The sequence below is a fragment of the Ursus maritimus genome, unplaced genomic scaffold, assembly GCF_017311325.1.
Source record: "Ursus maritimus isolate PB19 unplaced genomic scaffold, ASM1731132v1 scaffold_1, whole genome shotgun sequence".
Taxonomy (NCBI): Eukaryota; Metazoa; Chordata; class Mammalia; order Carnivora; family Ursidae; genus Ursus; species Ursus maritimus.
The window spans coordinates 27,776,832-27,793,562 of NW_024423343.1; the positions used below are offsets into that span (position 1 = coordinate 27,776,832).

At 40.7% G+C, this 16,731-nt stretch overlaps 1 protein-coding gene across 3 annotated transcripts in view; it reads right to left on the reverse strand.

Moving 5' to 3' along the window:
• Nucleotides 1-1,691: 1,691 nt before the first annotated feature.
• The window catches only part of CCNYL1 (cyclin Y like 1), a 35,371-nt gene continuing 20,331 nt past the window's right edge, over nucleotides 1,692-16,731 (reverse strand). Inside the window, exons 5-10 of one of the 3 annotated variants that reach the window (XM_040641382.1) lie at nucleotides 15,970-16,005; nucleotides 13,484-13,535; nucleotides 12,110-12,229; nucleotides 8,063-8,133; nucleotides 4,591-4,753; nucleotides 1,692-3,156 (exon numbers count right to left, since the gene is read on the reverse strand). In XM_040641382.1, the coding sequence (XP_040497316.1) occupies nucleotides 3,040-3,156; nucleotides 4,591-4,753; nucleotides 8,063-8,133; nucleotides 12,110-12,229; nucleotides 13,484-13,535; nucleotides 15,970-16,005 (559 nt within the window). In that variant the 3' untranslated portion in view covers nucleotides 1,692-3,039. Of the gene's footprint in view, nucleotides 3,157-4,590; nucleotides 4,754-8,062; nucleotides 8,230-12,109; nucleotides 12,230-13,483; nucleotides 13,536-15,969; nucleotides 16,006-16,731 lie in introns of all 3 variants that reach the window. The other 2 variants (XM_040641378.1, XM_040641388.1) reach the window with 2 other exon arrangements.

Below are 16,731 nucleotides of genomic sequence, written 5' to 3' on the forward strand. Positions count from 1 at the left end.
TAAGGAAAAAAAAACTAAAACTGAAGATAAAGGAGTTGAGGTAGTTAAGATATTCTTTTATAGTCTTATTTGGGGAACAAACTCTTCCTAGTCACGAAGCCCTGAGAAAACTGCCGTAGTTACTGCTCTACTAGTGACTAGTTTCTATGCCCTCTGTCAGAGAACTTGCTAGCTTTCAGGGATGTTTATTACTTTTACCCTACGTTTGACTCAATTTCCTATGTATCAAAATGGCCGTACTGCCATCGAGAATTAAAGCCAAAAGGGAAAGAACGATTTGTGATTCGACTTATTCTACCAACTTGCGCTTGAAGCTAGTCATGTCCAGGGTTCCTCCCCTCCCAGATTTTTATTCAACCTTTGACCACTCCTGTCAGCACTATGCTTAGTAGTTGGCACAGTAAGGGGTAGTGTCTTACAGTGATTTCTGGTAGATTGCCCCTCTGAATGAAATCAGATCATTGAAACTCGTCAGCAGTTTATCAACAACAAAGTGATCTGCTGAAGATTTGACCTTCGGTAGTGAATTAAGGTGGATGAAAATACAGCAAGATTGTCAGGGTTTAGAGTATTGCTCAACCTGGGTGGCTAGGGTCTTAAGCCTTATGAAGATCTGGCCATATTTCTCACTGAAATGTGAGGGTATTTTAAAGTCAAAACATGTGGGTGGTTTTTCTTTACAGCAACCACAAATGTAGTTCTTCCATTTACTTTCCTAGATTTTAACTGCTTAAAATCCTCATATAACTCACATTCTGTTTCTATACTATTCCTGTAATTCCTCTCTCTCTGGTATATTCCACCTAATTTAATCTTCCAGTGTGCTTTTTTCCCTCTTGGCACAATAATTAGCTGTCCAAAGATGCCATCTCCTGCACAATGCCTCGGAGTCCTGCGGCCAGTGATTCCAAGTGTACGACATGATCTTCAGGTGGAAGAGAGCAGAAGCCAAAGAAATACACGATGACACTGTAACTAGAGGCAAGGGTCAAACCAAATCATGAATGGTGAGTTTGAAAATGCTTTAAGACCCCACTCGCCATTAGAGCTGACTGAAAGCACTGAAGTTAGGCAGAGATGTAATGCTATGTGAACTGAAAGGTTATAAACACACTAGCCATATTTTAATTAAAATAGAGTTTATTAGCTTTTAATATAAACATGAGGAAGAAAAACCACGTAAGTTGTAGCATTCTTTTCAAAATAAAACTGCAATCAATACTTGACTCTCCAAGCTCCGAACTCCATAAACAATTTTTTGAGGTGGTAGATTGTAATATTTCATATACTGTTATCATTTGTGTGTCTGTCCTTTAAAAATGATGGAACCTGCAGCACTCAATATAATATGAAGCCTTGCTATACTGAGAGAAAGTATTCCTGGCCCAGAAAGGCTATGTTTACAGGCAAAATTCCTAGGATTACATTTGAGAAGGTAGGAGAAAGATTTCACATGGTTAAGAACACTAATCTTTTTTTAACATTTCAAGTTTAAGTGACATCATTACCAATCTCCTAGAAGATTGATTACTTAATTCCCTGCCCTTTAAAGCCTGAGGTGAGGGTTGCTCTTAAACAGCAGGACTCGAAATGAGACCCTTCCAGCCAGGTTACCAGGTAGGCTAGAAGAGCTGTTTCAGATCACCTACTTTCAGATCACTACTATTAGAGTCCAGTTCCTTTAGGTTTGTTACATGTGAATTACCACTGCTCTTCATACTCTTTACAAATGTAGAAAAAAAGAAATTCAGGTGACCAAAGCAGGTAAACAGCACAGCCCTGCAAAGAATGATTTTAAAAGGGGAGGGCACGTCTATGAACGTACAAAGCATCCCTCCAGTCTTAGTGCAGTTTTAAGCTTTGATACCTGTGGAAGAATAAATGCTATGAACTTATAAAACACCATTTGAAAGTTTAGTTATTTCTTATAAACTTACCCAGTCTTGTAAATTTTAAATTTTAAGCTTTTCATTTTAATTTTTTGTTTCAGCCAATGTGTGCCATCTTCAAGAGGGGCTGAAACAAAAAATTAAAATGAAAAGCTTAATATTTAAAATTTACAAAACTAGGTAAGTTTACAAGAAATGTAATTAAACTTTCAAATGACATTTTCTAAGTTGGTAGCATTTATACTTCAGCAGTGCCCCAGAGGGCCCAAGCACACTATATTAAAGCTTAAAGTTGCACTAAGATTTTCAGGACACCTTTTCACTACCTGCTTGTTACCACTGGACCACCATGTTGGTTGGAATTATGAAAATATCCTTTAATATGTGTGTTTAATAAAGAGGAAAATCATCAGAAAATGAGAAGCACCATTATAGTTCACAAGAAATGCAGCATGGACCCAACAGAAGTAGATAATCACTGATAACATACTTTCTCTGTTTATGATCCTAAACATACTAATATGCTAATAAGTAGTGCTTGCAAAGAATTTGAATGACAAGTGTTATTCAGCAGCTTTTTGGTTTAAACTGATTGCCAATAATGACTAGCAGCTTCAGTGATAAAGTAGGGAGGAAAAACCCTTCAATACCTAACAATGCTACAGTCTGTTCCTAAGTGGCTTTATGAGTTGTTAGGAGTCCCATGTTTTCATCGTAATACTGCATTGATTCTAAAGAAATATGCAGCAATATTGGGGGGAGGGGGGGGGCAAAAAATTGGAAAAACATAAAAGTTATATAGTTAGTGTCTTTAAAGTCTAAAAATTTAAACTATTAAAAAAAAAAACCCTCACTTAGTTCACAGCTATCAGCCTACATAGTAAGCAAATATCTGTGTGTGGGTTGGAGCTTTTGCTTTGGAGTGGTTTTTGTAACTCTGTTTACATTAAAAAGGACAAAAGAGTGTTGCATTGACAAGGTCCCATTCTTTCCTATGAGCATAATCCTGGCGGTCCACGAGTCTCTTGAATTCGAGGTCTGTCTTTTAGATGAAAATATTAACTTTGCTGGTTTTTGAGCAGGAGAGGTGGTATTTCTCCAGTCCTTGTAGATTGAGGGGTTCATGATGTTACAGCCCCTCCCTTCTCCCTTAAGAGAGGATGGCATTAGAGCGCTGAACACCAATGAAGTTATCAGCGCTGAAAGACCTTCTCATAGCAGCTCTACACAAGTCTTTGTATTTGTCTTCACACAATCTGGAAATGGCCTGGGAAAGTCAATGAAATAGAACACAAGAACAATTTAAAAAAGGGTTCCAACCTTAAGAAAAACCAAAAAGCATCACTGATAGGCCACACAGCCACTCTCCTTTAGATAGTTCACAGTTCTGCTACTTTGAATCGTGGAGGTCTACACTCCCAGATTCTGGGGATGCTACTTCCTGCCAATTCACTAAGGTAATATCCTTAAAAGGCCATGATTAGATCACTGGGCAAAGAATTTGCTTATTTACAAACTGGGTTCCAAAGATGTCAAAGATATTTTGACAGGCTCCTAACAGCAGTATCACCTGCTCCCTGTACACTTGTTCCTTCAACTTAATGAACATACACCTGGGCAAAAATCAGCATTTACGCAGCCATTCAACTTCTAGTCTTCATTGGTTATTACATCCTCAAAGCAAATTCTAACAGGGCAGGCGTGTCTGGACTTTATTGGAAGGTCAGAGGTCTAATGACCGAAGCACCAAAAAGTGCATATTTCACTTGCACATTAACCATGGTAGAAAATACCTATTGTAAAACTACACCAAGGTACCACAGAAAGTGTCTATGTTAAGTGTGTTTTGAAATTTCAGTTGTGAATAATTTTGCTGTATGTTCACTAATAGTTACAAACCATAATTCCTTTGTTTCATATACATTACCATTTCCATTAAAAACCCATGGGGTCTCTACGGCAGTACTTGAAACACACATTATACAGTCTGAGTCTCAGGTGAGCCACGGATGCTTTGTCTAATAAACTCATGGGACTGAACTGTATTATCTGTAGAAAACACTGGCATGAATTTGCAAACTGAATAAAAGACTGTTAAGAATGGTAGGTAGAGGGGGCGCCTGGGTGACACAGTCGGTTAAGCATCTGCCTCTGGGCTCAGGGCATGATCTCAGGGTACTGGGATTAAGCCCTGCGTTGCTCCCCGCTCAGCAGGGAGTCTGCTTCTCCCTCTCCCTCTGCTCATGCTCACTCTGTCTCTCTCTCCCAAATAAATAAAATCTTAAAAAGAACAGTGAGTACAGAGATACGATTAGGGATACAATCACAAATTATTATGTACATAGATATGATTACAGATACAATCATAAGAAATTCATGTATGATTATATGGAAGGGTAGAGGTTCAAATGGAAAACCATTAAGAACACGTTAAATCTGAAAAAAAAAGGACAGGTTAAATTTGACTTAAAATATTCTGAATTATGGTCACAAGAAATATCTATATACTTTTTAAAAATAATGTGAGATCCTTATATAAATCATAAAAGACAGGAAATATGCCACCAAAGGGTTAATGAGTTCTCCGATGTGTTAATTTAAAAGCTTTCCATTTTGCTAATCACTGCTTAATGAGATTTAGCGAGAGATGCTGGTTTTGGTGGCTGACAGAAAACCCTGACTAATGATTTCACAGCCTTACCTCTAGGTTTTGTGCTCTTTCTTTGCTAAGAGGAGCAAATAGAAAATTCAAGTTGTTGTCATCTGCTAAGGAGCGAAGGTCAAAGTAGTATTTGGCATAAACACTGGCGGGAACATTAATATTAAATTGAAGTAGCTCCAGAAAATGCCTTTCCATCTCGTTCCTGGGGGAGGACGACAAAACCAACGCAAGACAAGTTTAGTCAACCGGGCTATCTTCAAAAGTATCATTCTGAGCCACTGGGAAGGCTCTACATTCTGTTTTGGAACAAACAGAGGCTACCCAGTGGATTAGTACACAAACGTTCAAACAAGGTGCAGCTATTTGTGGTCCTTTCTGCATCCCAGCACTTTGAGTTTGGGACAAGGGGGAAGAGGTTATGGCCCTCTTATGCACTCCTGCTGCTGACTCAGGGGCTCATTCTTCAGAGTTCCATTAGTGCAGCTGTACGATTCATGCTCCACGCTCACTCACAAGGCCCCACTATAGTGATCAGATGAAAGGAATGATGTATGCTGTTTATTAGCTCTGAAGAACTTGCAGACATTTTCACCGGGCCGATAACAGGAAGGGGCTTATTGAAGTAGAGCCGCGCCAACAAAAGGAGTGGGCACATCACCACGGCAACAAATGGATCCATCGAGAGCCACTGCTATTATCTCTGAGGGGGAAAAACTCTTGAAGCAACAAGGATTCATCTCAAATAAATAAATAAATAAATAAGCTACGTTGGATGGAAAAGGGAATCCCCTCCCCCTGCCCCAGCGCATGGGGCTATGTCAAAGGGCATATATAAATGCAAGTCTCTGTTCACCTTCATTTTACTACGGCTAGAAATTGTCACTCTGACAGGACAGGATGCACTTTTTTAAACTTTGGAGGGCAGAACGATCAGAGATGTCTTGGCTCAACTAAACTCACTATGATCTGACCTCTTGTAGAGCACTGGACTCAAACAGCCTTTCTCTCCCGTTGGGAACTCAACCCCAAGACGTGGCACCACCCCCTCGGCAGAACAGAAGGCACACACCCACAGGGGGCGAGCTGGATAAAACAGGAAAGGAAATGTTGGGAGCAGTCCTTTGCTCCACATGACCATACGGGCTCACTTGTCCAGTGTTTAAGTAAATTAATATAAAATTGACCACTTTCACAGACATCCTTTAGAGAATTACATAAAAACCATAAATACCCGAACAAACATGAGCAGCTTACTTTATAACATATTTGGTTTCTCAGTTTTAAAAAGTGTTAGTATTTTATCCATTGGCTCGCTCAACAAATGTTGATGTTCTCCTGTACGGCCTGGAGAACGTTCAGAATATGAGCAGAGATGAGCTTCTCATTTGTTGAATTTTAAACCTGATTGAACCTACTTCCAAATTTAATTTCCTGTTCATATGGCTGTAAGTCTATAGAAATGTAAATCAGATAATGTTTTGATAATCAGCTAATCAGGACTTAATTTATACAGGAATAAATGCACTTCACTATCCCTTTTATATTTTCTCCACTAATACATTTTAATTGTGTGGAAATACAGTACTTCATAGGATTAACATGTCTATTAATAAAGGTTTAATCACTGGAGAAAAGCATTATGCCTATAGAATGTGCATCTTCTGGGTTTTTTGTTTTTTAAATAGCCAAACGGCTGAATAGCACACCATTTACAGGCACAGCAAATCTTCTGAATAGCAGCTGCTCAGTTTAACGTATTCTTTTGAAGGGGAATATATTCTAAAACATAGATGTTGGAAAAGTTTGAAGAAAAAGCTGATAGACACCAATTTTTCAATTTAGACTCAAAATGAGACTATTACAAATCGAAGTCAACAGCGGGGGAATAAAATGTGTATTAAACACTTTGTTGTAATGCTTTCCAATTTCCAAAGATCATAAACAAAAGCAGCTTATTATTATTAACATAGCTCCTGGTGCTTCTCTGTTTATACACAAAAAATATCGTTTGGAATTGGTCTTCCCGTAGCTAGACACTGCCATCACTGCTCCTGGAAAGTCACTCTTACGAGCTCACACACTTCCCAGCATGTTCTGAGGTTTTCACTAGAATCAGAGTCCCAGCCAGTTTCACTGAAGGTTTTGAGAAAATTTCAGTTGCCACCATGGTAGGGCTAGTGTTCATGATTACAAATTTTTCTTCCTTCAAGGGACCAGAGTTTGCATGCTGATGACAGTGGTGATCAAAGTCACTTTAGTTTCTGCAACTTGCAAAAGTACTTTTATTCATTTCAAACCCATTATTTGTCATAACACCATTTGCTACCATGGCTGCAAGCAACAGCTTCATGCCCACTCAGTGTCCACTATTATCAAAAGCCATTAGGACGGCCACCACCATCACTGGTCTCTTCTCCCAGTCTTAAGTATCCTCACTTCAGTTGTAAATACGCACTTTGGTAATTCTGAATGACAATCTTATCTAGAGTAACGGGCAAAGGTAACAAAAACAAACTTGCCACTGCCTGCCATGATCTTAATCTTCCTATGCTGTCCCATACAATCAAGACGTGTTCTTCCACATTTTCCCAAATGCCACCCACAAAGCCATTTTCACTCTCAGGTGGGCACTTCGAGAATCTACGAATCTACTGGAAATACCTTGCTGGCTCATCCTGCCTACCACCCTCAGGGCCCTTCACGGAAGCCATTGTGGCCAGACCGAAAGCCCTCCTTAGTCTGGTGTTTGACTCCCATGTCAGCGCGCCACCTGTGAGGAGCACCCTCCCGGTTGACGGAAGGCCCCACGAAGCACTGCTATGGTTACTGAGTGCCCCAGGAGATTTTTGAATGCGACAAGCACTGGGTGATGTCCCAGTGATGCTTTTTGGGACCTGAGAAATAGGAGCTTCCTAACTGAGTCCTCAGACCTATTTTTAAACAGGTGCCATACTCCTAGTATGGGAGGAGGCAGGAGCACTGGGATCTGAAACCTTCATACACGTGGCTACTTTTGTACCATGGTTTCTGTAACAACAGAACTTCAGATAAAAATAGGAGAATCACCAGCAAAAGCTGGCTCAGGTTGAAGGTACAAACTCTCAATGTTCTAGAGGCCCTAAGACCTTAACAGTGGCCATTTATTTTAAAGGTCAGACATAGGCCTCTTTAAAATGGACTGGAACTGGTAGGCAGCTTTAAGAAAGCCATGAAGATATTTATAATACTGTATTGAGTGTAAGCCCGTAAAATGTATGCCAAAAACCAGCAGAAATATACACTTCAATTTACCAAGCAGATTATTAAAACAATAACACATCAAGACCTAGCGATTAATGATGGGAAATATGAATTGTTATACCATAGCCAGATAGGAAATCTGTAATTTTATACCTATTTCAGTTCTTTGCACAATGTAACCTTTAAAAATATTTCTTAAAATGTACACTTTACTGGAGCAAAGGAGGCACTGGAAAATGGTTAGAAAGTTCACCAAAACCTTACAACTCACATGTCCTCAACTGTAATGTCCTTGAGGATCTGGCAGTAGTCCACATTCCACACGGCCTGATCGTCCCAAACCTTGGAGGCAAGAAGAATGGCTCCCAAAACAATTCTTTTCCAGTTAGTGGGACAAATGTCGATCTCAGCATAAGTTAAAAGCCTTTCTAAGTAAACCTGCAAAAGTAGAGCACTGATCTTTGATTTTAGTTCAGTTTAAGTGCTGTGATAAGAACTGTTAGGAATGACAGATTTCATCTGTTTTTGACATGCCTTTTATTCTTACAAAGGTCTACAAAGACTCGGCCCCGCCAGCCAAAGCCAGAGGCCAGGTCACAGTTGTAGGTCAGATACTTCTGTTGCCTACTCTGCCCATGTGAATTTCCAGCCTTGGTCACAGGAATGAATGGACATCTCGGCAAAGGGCATCTTGAAGACAGGTTATTAACTGTCCCATTCATAAACGGAACTGATTCAATACAACTGACTGCAGATTCGAGTTGTTCAATAAACCCTTGAGTGCCTACCCTGTGCAAGGTACCACATCTGGCTGGTCATTACACGGTCATTTTACACAATACTTGAATATGTAAAACCCTGGTTAATACTGAGCACATGTTTGCTTTCCCCTTTTCACAGTAAGTAGTCCTTGTGTGGCACAAGTGTGAAGACAGAAACTGGTGGTCAAGAGTGCCCCCCAGTGGCTGCTGTGTGGCACGGCAGGACGGCAAGTACAAACAGGTGTGCTGGAGGCTTTACAACTGTTAAGCAGTCCCCTAATAATGTCTTTTAAAGGAACATACATGCATACAAAGGACAGTCCTCCTGTCCCCTCATTTTCACATCTCCATTATCATCTCACTATAATTCGTTTCTGTCTTACGTTACCTGCAGCTTAGTCAATTCTGTTGGTTTTAAAGGGCTAACAGAGCCGCCAGGTTCTGCACCCAAGACTCCTCTAAACCCTCTGTGTGAGAGGACTCCAGGATCTCTCTCCCACCTATCAAATGTCCGCTCCACCAGGCCCTGGGCAGAGCTAACAGCCGAGTAAAGATTACAAAGATAAGCCGTGATTTGTTGAACTTCAAAGGGTTCTCTGAAGAAGAGCATATATGCCATTTGACAAGAAGTCCAATTTCAGAGTGTGTTTATTGTCTGAAGTTTGTCTGATTGCCAGCTCAGATTTGCCAATATTTTCCAAACTCAACTGTTTGCAAAAACAAATGGTTCTTGAATGTTATATGTTCTTAGTGAAATTCTGCTCCCGTTCCCCCAAACAGCCCTCTCAGGGATCCTAAAAATGAACAAGCTGAAGTGATGGTACCAGTTCCCCTTCCCTAGGAATACATGGAAGTTGCAGTGGTTGTGCGTGCCTACTGACACGTGGTATTATCATTCTTTTTAATTTTAGTCATTCTAGTGAAATGATTTCTTGATGTGGTTTTACCAGGTTCAACTCTCTACTTTATGGGAATAATTAAAGGCACTTATACAACGCTGGCATCTCTCAACTTCCTATCTATTCCCTTTACTGGCAAACTTGGAATCTGCCCAGCCTCCTTGATACCACCGGCTCTCCTGTGTCTGTGGGAGTGAGATTTCCTTCTTCTCACTTTAGTAACTCTTCTTTCGGTGATCCCATCCCACTTGTGCAGAACTGTTCACAAAATTCTTTTTGAAGACTTTTTTCCCTCTCTGCCAGAGATTTTCTCCAATATGAATGGATTTACATTGCCCATTGCCCCCACCCTACCCGCCCCCTATGCCCCCCTCACAGCTCCAGCCCCAGCCTGCTTCCTCTCATTTTGCTCACAGAAAAATGCCTCATGCTGGCTTCTCATCTCCCATCAGCTTTCTAACCCGTGGTAGTCCGCCCTGCAGCTGTCACTCCCCAGGTCCTCGGTGCCTTCAGCCCAACTCTGCACTCCCAGAGCCTTCCCTAGTAACCGAAAGGGCACTGACACTGGCCTCGTTGCCGGGGCCTCCATTTGACTTAATCCCGTTCCAATCCACCACCAGTTTTTGTTACCTCTACCTGCACTGGTGATTTGACTGATTTCTATCCTCACTTCTCAGCTGTATCGCTGGCACTGCCTCCTTACCTCTCCGCCTCCACTCTGACTCGCACTAGTCTGTTGTCCCCAGAGCAGCCAGGACAGCCTCTTCAATGAAGAGCACTTCATACCCCTGCTCGAGATCTGCCAGAGGTTTCCCGTCGAACCCTGCTCGAGATCTGCCAGAGGTTTCCCGTCGAACAAGTAACAGTTTCCCTTCCTCCCAGGCCTGTGAGCTCCAAGGCCCCAGAAGATACGCCACTGCCCTCCTGTGACCTCACCTCGCATGCTGTTCCCCTCATCCTTCCTCTGACCAGTGGCCACCTCGCTGTTCCTTGAACACTCACAAAACGTTCCCATCTCGGAGTCTTGCATCTGCCCCCTGTGCCTGTAATGCCAGAGCTCACCCTGTTCCTCGGGTAGGCCATGGTTCAGGTGTTACCTCTTCAAAGAGGCTCGTCCTGATCGCGCTATCTGAAATGATGAGCCCCTCTGATCACTTTACCCCTTCACACTGCTTTCTCTTCTTGCTTTTACCACTATCTGAAATACTCAGATAACACTCACTTGAAAAAACAAACGAAAAAACAACTCCTCTCTTCCTCGCTAGAATATAAGCCACATAAAGGCAAGAACTTATTCCACCTGTTTTCCCCTCCGTCCCCAACACTTAGAGTAGTGACACAGACTTGGTATTCAGCGGGCATGCGACGGGCATTTGGCCTTTCAACCACTCTCTCCTTGAATCTCTCATCTTGGCATCTCTTTTATTCCCTCCTGGGTCCTACCACTCTAGCCACTCCTCTGAGGACATGTCCCTTAAATGCTGTTAGTCTTTACAGATCTAGCTTCTATTCATTTTTTATTCTATACTTTTCTATACTCGTCTCTGCATTTGAACAGCTACTACTCTTAACTTCCCTACGTCTAGCTCGGATTCATACTCAGTCCATATATTCAAGTGATGACTAGACAGTGTCACTCGGCCACCTCACGGGTATGTCACGCTTAACCTGTCTACAAGGAATTCCCCCTCTTCCAACCCAGATGCTCTCCTTCCGGCATCGCCTTGCTCTCCATGTGGGAGGACCACTCTGCCTCTCTCCAGCATGGGCTGAGCACTCCAAATGGTTTGTAGCTCAAAGAAAGGGCCCGAGTGCCCACTGAGGGGTTTCTACTCAAAAGCACAAGCCTCCTCTCCTAAATTCTAACTGGATACTAAAGGAGGACAGGCACTGACTTAAGTATTCTTTCCCTCCAGACCATGCAGTTAACTTGCCCCCATAGGTATGCTGTACAGAGGAGTGAAAATAACCCCAGCTGCCTCTCACTTAAATAGAATTTATTTTTCAAATGATAAAATCTTACCACAGGAATTCGGTGTGGATAACGCAAAGGTCCTTACACAGCTGTAGCTTAGTAGGCTAACTAGCAAAGCCTTTCTGAGTACTTCTGGCACTAGAATCCTGGGCAGCTTCACAGGCAGGCACAAGAGGACACCAGGGATGGATGAACACCCATCATCCAAGGAACAGAGAATTCAGGGCAACAGTTCTCAATCAGGACACACGTGAGAATTGTGTGGGAAATACTGAGATAATCTGGGACTCAGCTTAGACCTACACCACATGAGTCTCTGCCTGTGGACCAGATGGTTTTGTTACTGCCCCTGTCCTACCCCAGCTCCCCCAGCACACCTTCTGAGTGTGTGCGTGTGTGTACTGTGTGCACATCTGTGTGCTAAGGTATGGAGGGAGAAACCAGAAATCTCTCCTGCTGCCTTTAATAGCAATTCTTTTGTGATTAGAAAAGCAACAGCAACGTTTTGAAAAATAATGATTATATTATTAAGCTTGAAGGTGTGTATTTTACTTTCAGTAGGTTTCTCTTAAACTTCTGATGATCATTTCAGGAACCTACTTTTATGTGAAAAGCAGGACCATACCCTGTTCATAAGACTGAAATTGAAGAAACAAGTTGTTAAGAAAGAAGAAATATCTTACCAAAGTTACTATTGCACATTCAGCTGTTAGCTGTGCAGCACTGAAAAGAGTACGAACAAATCTGTAAATAAATTTGTGTTCAGGATCATGCTTAAAGTATTCCTCTGGAACCTTCTCTCGCTGAAAGAAGAAAAAAATGCAGTATAAGTATCCACCGAAGAAAAACACTTCAGTGCCCATAATACAGCAGTCTTTGCATTTGGGCCCACGTGCCCAAAATGATTTTGATTAGGTGACATGTCTTTTAGTTTTTTAAATACAAACAATGGGATCTTAAAATACCATAGTGATTCAATACTCACCACCATTCGTTAAAGAAAAATACAGGCGTGACCTCAGAAAATTTATATATATTCCTTTCTAAGTGTAAACTATTTTTAGGCTCAACAGTCTGGTTGATCACCATGTTGTATTTCTCTGCAATCAACTCTGAAAAACATTTTTGGAGTGCCTGGGTGTCTCAGTCGGTTGAGCAGCCAACTCTTGGTTTCAGCTAAGGTCATGATCTCAGGGTGGTGAGATCAAGCCCTGTGTGGGGCTCCACGCTCAGCAGGGAGTCTGTGTGAGATTTTCTCTCCCTCTCCCCTCCCCCTGCTTGCCTGTCTGCTCATGTGCACACAGCACACGCTCTCAAATAAATACAGCGTAAAAAAAAAAAAAGAAAGAAAGAAGAAAAGAAAAACATTTTCAGTTTCCTCTAAACCATAAGACTCTAAGTCTCTGCTGACCTATGCGATAGTCACCAGCCAAATGTGGCTGTAGAGCACCTGAGGAAGTGCGTCTCAAAATTGTTATTTTAGGGACACCTGGGTGTCTCAGTCAGTTAAGCATCTGCCTTCAGCTCAGGTCATGACCCAGGGTGCTGGGATCAAGTCCCGCATCAGGCTCCTTGCTCAGTGGGGAGCCTGCTTCTCCCTCTGCTTGTGGGCTCACTCTCTCTGACAAATAAATAAAATCTTAAAAAAAAAAAATTTGTTATTTTAAAGGATTTAATATTTAAATCATTTTCTAATTTTCTTCATAGAGATCATAACATATTTGTTAGGCTTATTTATAAATATTTATATTGTTTGCAGTTACTGAAATTTATCTTTTAAAAAGATACACTTTCTGTGATCTGGGTACATTCACTCACTCTGGCTCACCGATTCTACAAAGCTGCAGCTCAGCTCTTGCTCTAGCATATTCCTCATACAGCATTCCTTTGGTAAAATGATTAGACACAACATGGGGTAGGGAAGAAGACTTAAGACAATTTTGACTTCAGGCTGGAGGGAGTAATTTTCCCCTGGTAATTAATTTCGAATCAAACCAGCATGAAATAAACTCAAGTGCATGAAAGAAAAATACAACTTCAATAAAACTGACACTTACTGTGAGTGGATGTGATCTCTCATCAAAAATATCCAAGGATCTATTTGCATCTCTATAAAATAAAAACATGCATCTTAAAAATTAATTCAGGAATTAATACCTTAGTAAAGTACCTGCTGGGAGTAGAGAGGGGAGTGGAAGCAGCTTAACTTTCAACAAAGCAAACAGTTTTACAAATTCTTTTGCATTTTGGCCTTCAGACGGTTTCCTGACCTCTGAAGTCTCTCCTACCACAACCAGCCAAAGCAGAGCTGTCTTTCAGAACACTGACTTTCCCTGGCAGGTAATGCTAGTAAACCAAAAATATTTTCACTCCTCTAAGCCCACAGCGGACTACATAAGAACATTTTATAAAGCAGTACTGGTGGGCAAAAAGGCTTTACAATTTAATAAATGTGAATACGAAATTCATGTTTTCTCCGTTTTTTTCCTCTCTGTAGTTCTCTATATTATGTACTACCACGTATTTCTTCTAGTCTCTCTTAAATGGTTTGAGTTAAAATGTGATTTTTTTTTTTTAATTGTAAAAGACACCAGTCTTTTAAAAGGTTACCACCCTACTATGTTGTGGCCATTTACACAGTGGTTTTCCGGGGTGTGGTCTGTAGGCCTCTAGGGCTCCCCTTTTCAGAGCCTCCCCCATGAAGTCAAAACTGTTTTTATAGGAATACTGAAGATGTTACTGCTCATACACTTCTGACATCCGCAATGATTGTATAAACATAACAGGGAGTAGAACTGCTTGTTTCTGCGCATGAGCCAAGGCAGTGGTACCCGGCCGCACCTGGTCATTCCGGTCTTCGCTGCCGCTTGCAGTTGAAAAAACATTCTGCTCTACTTAAGAACATCCTTGAAAAAGCAGTAAGATTTAACAGTGTTATTAAACCTCGATCCTTCTAATATTCTGAATAAGTAGAAAGCATGTATGAACCACTTCTGCAGGCTGAAAGACAGCTAAGGAAAAGCACTTGTGACTTAGCTATGAGCTGAATAAGCCACTGTTTTCACAGAGCACCGTCTTTTTTTTTTAAGGTACAACTGACATTCTCTTAAAAATGAACAAAGTGAGGGCGCCTGGCTGACTCAGTCGGTAAAATATGGGACTCCTGATCTCAAGGTCCTGAGTTCAAGCCCCATGTTGGGTGTAGAGTTTACTTAAAATTAAATCTAAAAATATTTTTTTAAAAAATGAACAAAGCGGGGTGGGGGGGCGCCCAGGTGGCTCAGTCAGTTAAGTGTCTGCCTTCGGCTCAGGTCATGATCCTGGGGTCCTGAGATCGAGCCCTGCATCGGGCTCCCTGCTCAGCAGGGGAGTCTGCTTCTCCTTCTCCCTCTGCCCCTGCTCCTTTGCTCTCTCTTGCTCACTCTCTCTCGCAAATAAATAAAATCTTTAAAAAAAATGAACAAAGTGAGCCTGAAACTTCAAGAAAAATAAAGTATTTGTTGCCAATGATAAAATTCAGGCTATCAAGCTAAAAAAAAAAAATCAGGATTTTGGAAAACTTGTACCTTTTACTGTAAGCTTCATCTACTGTAAGCTTAATAGCTTCTCAATACTTACAGGCTTTTCTGATAGGACAGGTGGTGATCCTAACAGAAGTGCGTTTTTGACACTGTATAAAGAAACGTGAACTAGTGCTTTCCAACCGACCAATGCATAATATTCTAAAACTGCACACAAAGATCTATTCAGCATGCAAGATAAATCAATGGGTATTAACAGTACAAGTTCACTGATATGATTTAAAATTCTGTTATATATAAAAAAATTCCCTTATAATTTAAGAAACTGGCACTTGTGGACTTTTAGTGAAGTATCATAGAATATCCACAATATCTGAAGGCTTTAAAAGTACACCTTTTTCCAACTATATATCTAACGAGGCTGGGTCTTCATATTGTTTCTTCAAAACAAATCACTGAAGACAGGGTATAAGAATGAGCTGTCTCCTATTAAGCCACAGAGCAAAGAGATTTGTAAAACTGTAAATCAATGACATACTTTTCAGTCAACTTTTTTGTTGTGGAAAAGTTACTTTTTAATAATAAAAAAAAATGATTCACGGTAACACTGGGGTTCTCAATCAGGGGTGATTTTGTTCCCCAGGGGACATCTGGCCATGTCTGGGGACACACTGTGGAAGGAGGGAGACGTGCTACTGGGATCTGGTGAGTAGAGATCAGGGGGACTGCTAAACACCCTATCACGCACAGGACAACCCTCCATATTACCTAGCTCAAAATGCCAATAGTGCCATAAAAGCCCTGTTTTGACATACAGTGGTTTTAATTTTTAAATTCTCAAATTTAATTTCTAACACAGTAAATATCAATACAACCCACATAAACAAACACTTTTTGGGTCTTCAATAGTGTAATAAAAGCACTCTAAAAGTTTATTCTAATAATATCTATACTTGCTACCTAACACTAAACCTTGAAAATTAATTATCTGGAATAACAAGAGAGGTTTTAAAAGAGCTCACCTGTTCTTTATGTGGTAATATATTGCTAAGGTCACACTGTGGAAGGAAAAAGAAAATCGTAAGAACTGATTTTATCATGTTAGGCAGGAAGACATTTTTTTAAAAGGGGTTGGGAGGGAGACAGGATCCTTCCAGGGACTCAAGGGCCCTGAAATCCTCTAATTCAAAACAGTTCATATGGGCACTTTCCCCCTTGTTTGAGTCCTTTGGCTTTTGGTAAAAAAAGGAGGACCAAACTTCTTTTGCTTTTGGCAAAAAGAGGACCACCAACTGTTAGAAGACCTGTTTTGGTCCACAATTATAATATATAAATTATTACACATTTTCCCTGTCATTTGTCCTTCTACCCACAGAATCTTTCCTCCTCCTATACAAGTTTTATCTGTTTGTACACATGCTTAAATTTAACCCATACGGTAATTTTTGTTTTTATTAAAAAAAAAAAAAAAAAGTTAGGCCCTGCATTTCAACTGATTTAGTTTACTATCCACCAAACACACACACTTTCCATTGTTTCTCTAAAAGTAAATAATTAGTGTTCCATACCAAATAAAATAATTTAAAATCATAATTAGAAAATTTAATAGCAAATATAAGTACCCACAAAATCAATGATAGGTCTAGCTACCCCGAAATAAGCAGTGCTAACAACGCAGCATAAATCTACACAGTATAATATTGAACGACAGCTATTTCCAGATTAGTCTAAATATTAATGAACAGATAGATATAAGCCCTCAGATCCTCTTTAAGTTACTATAT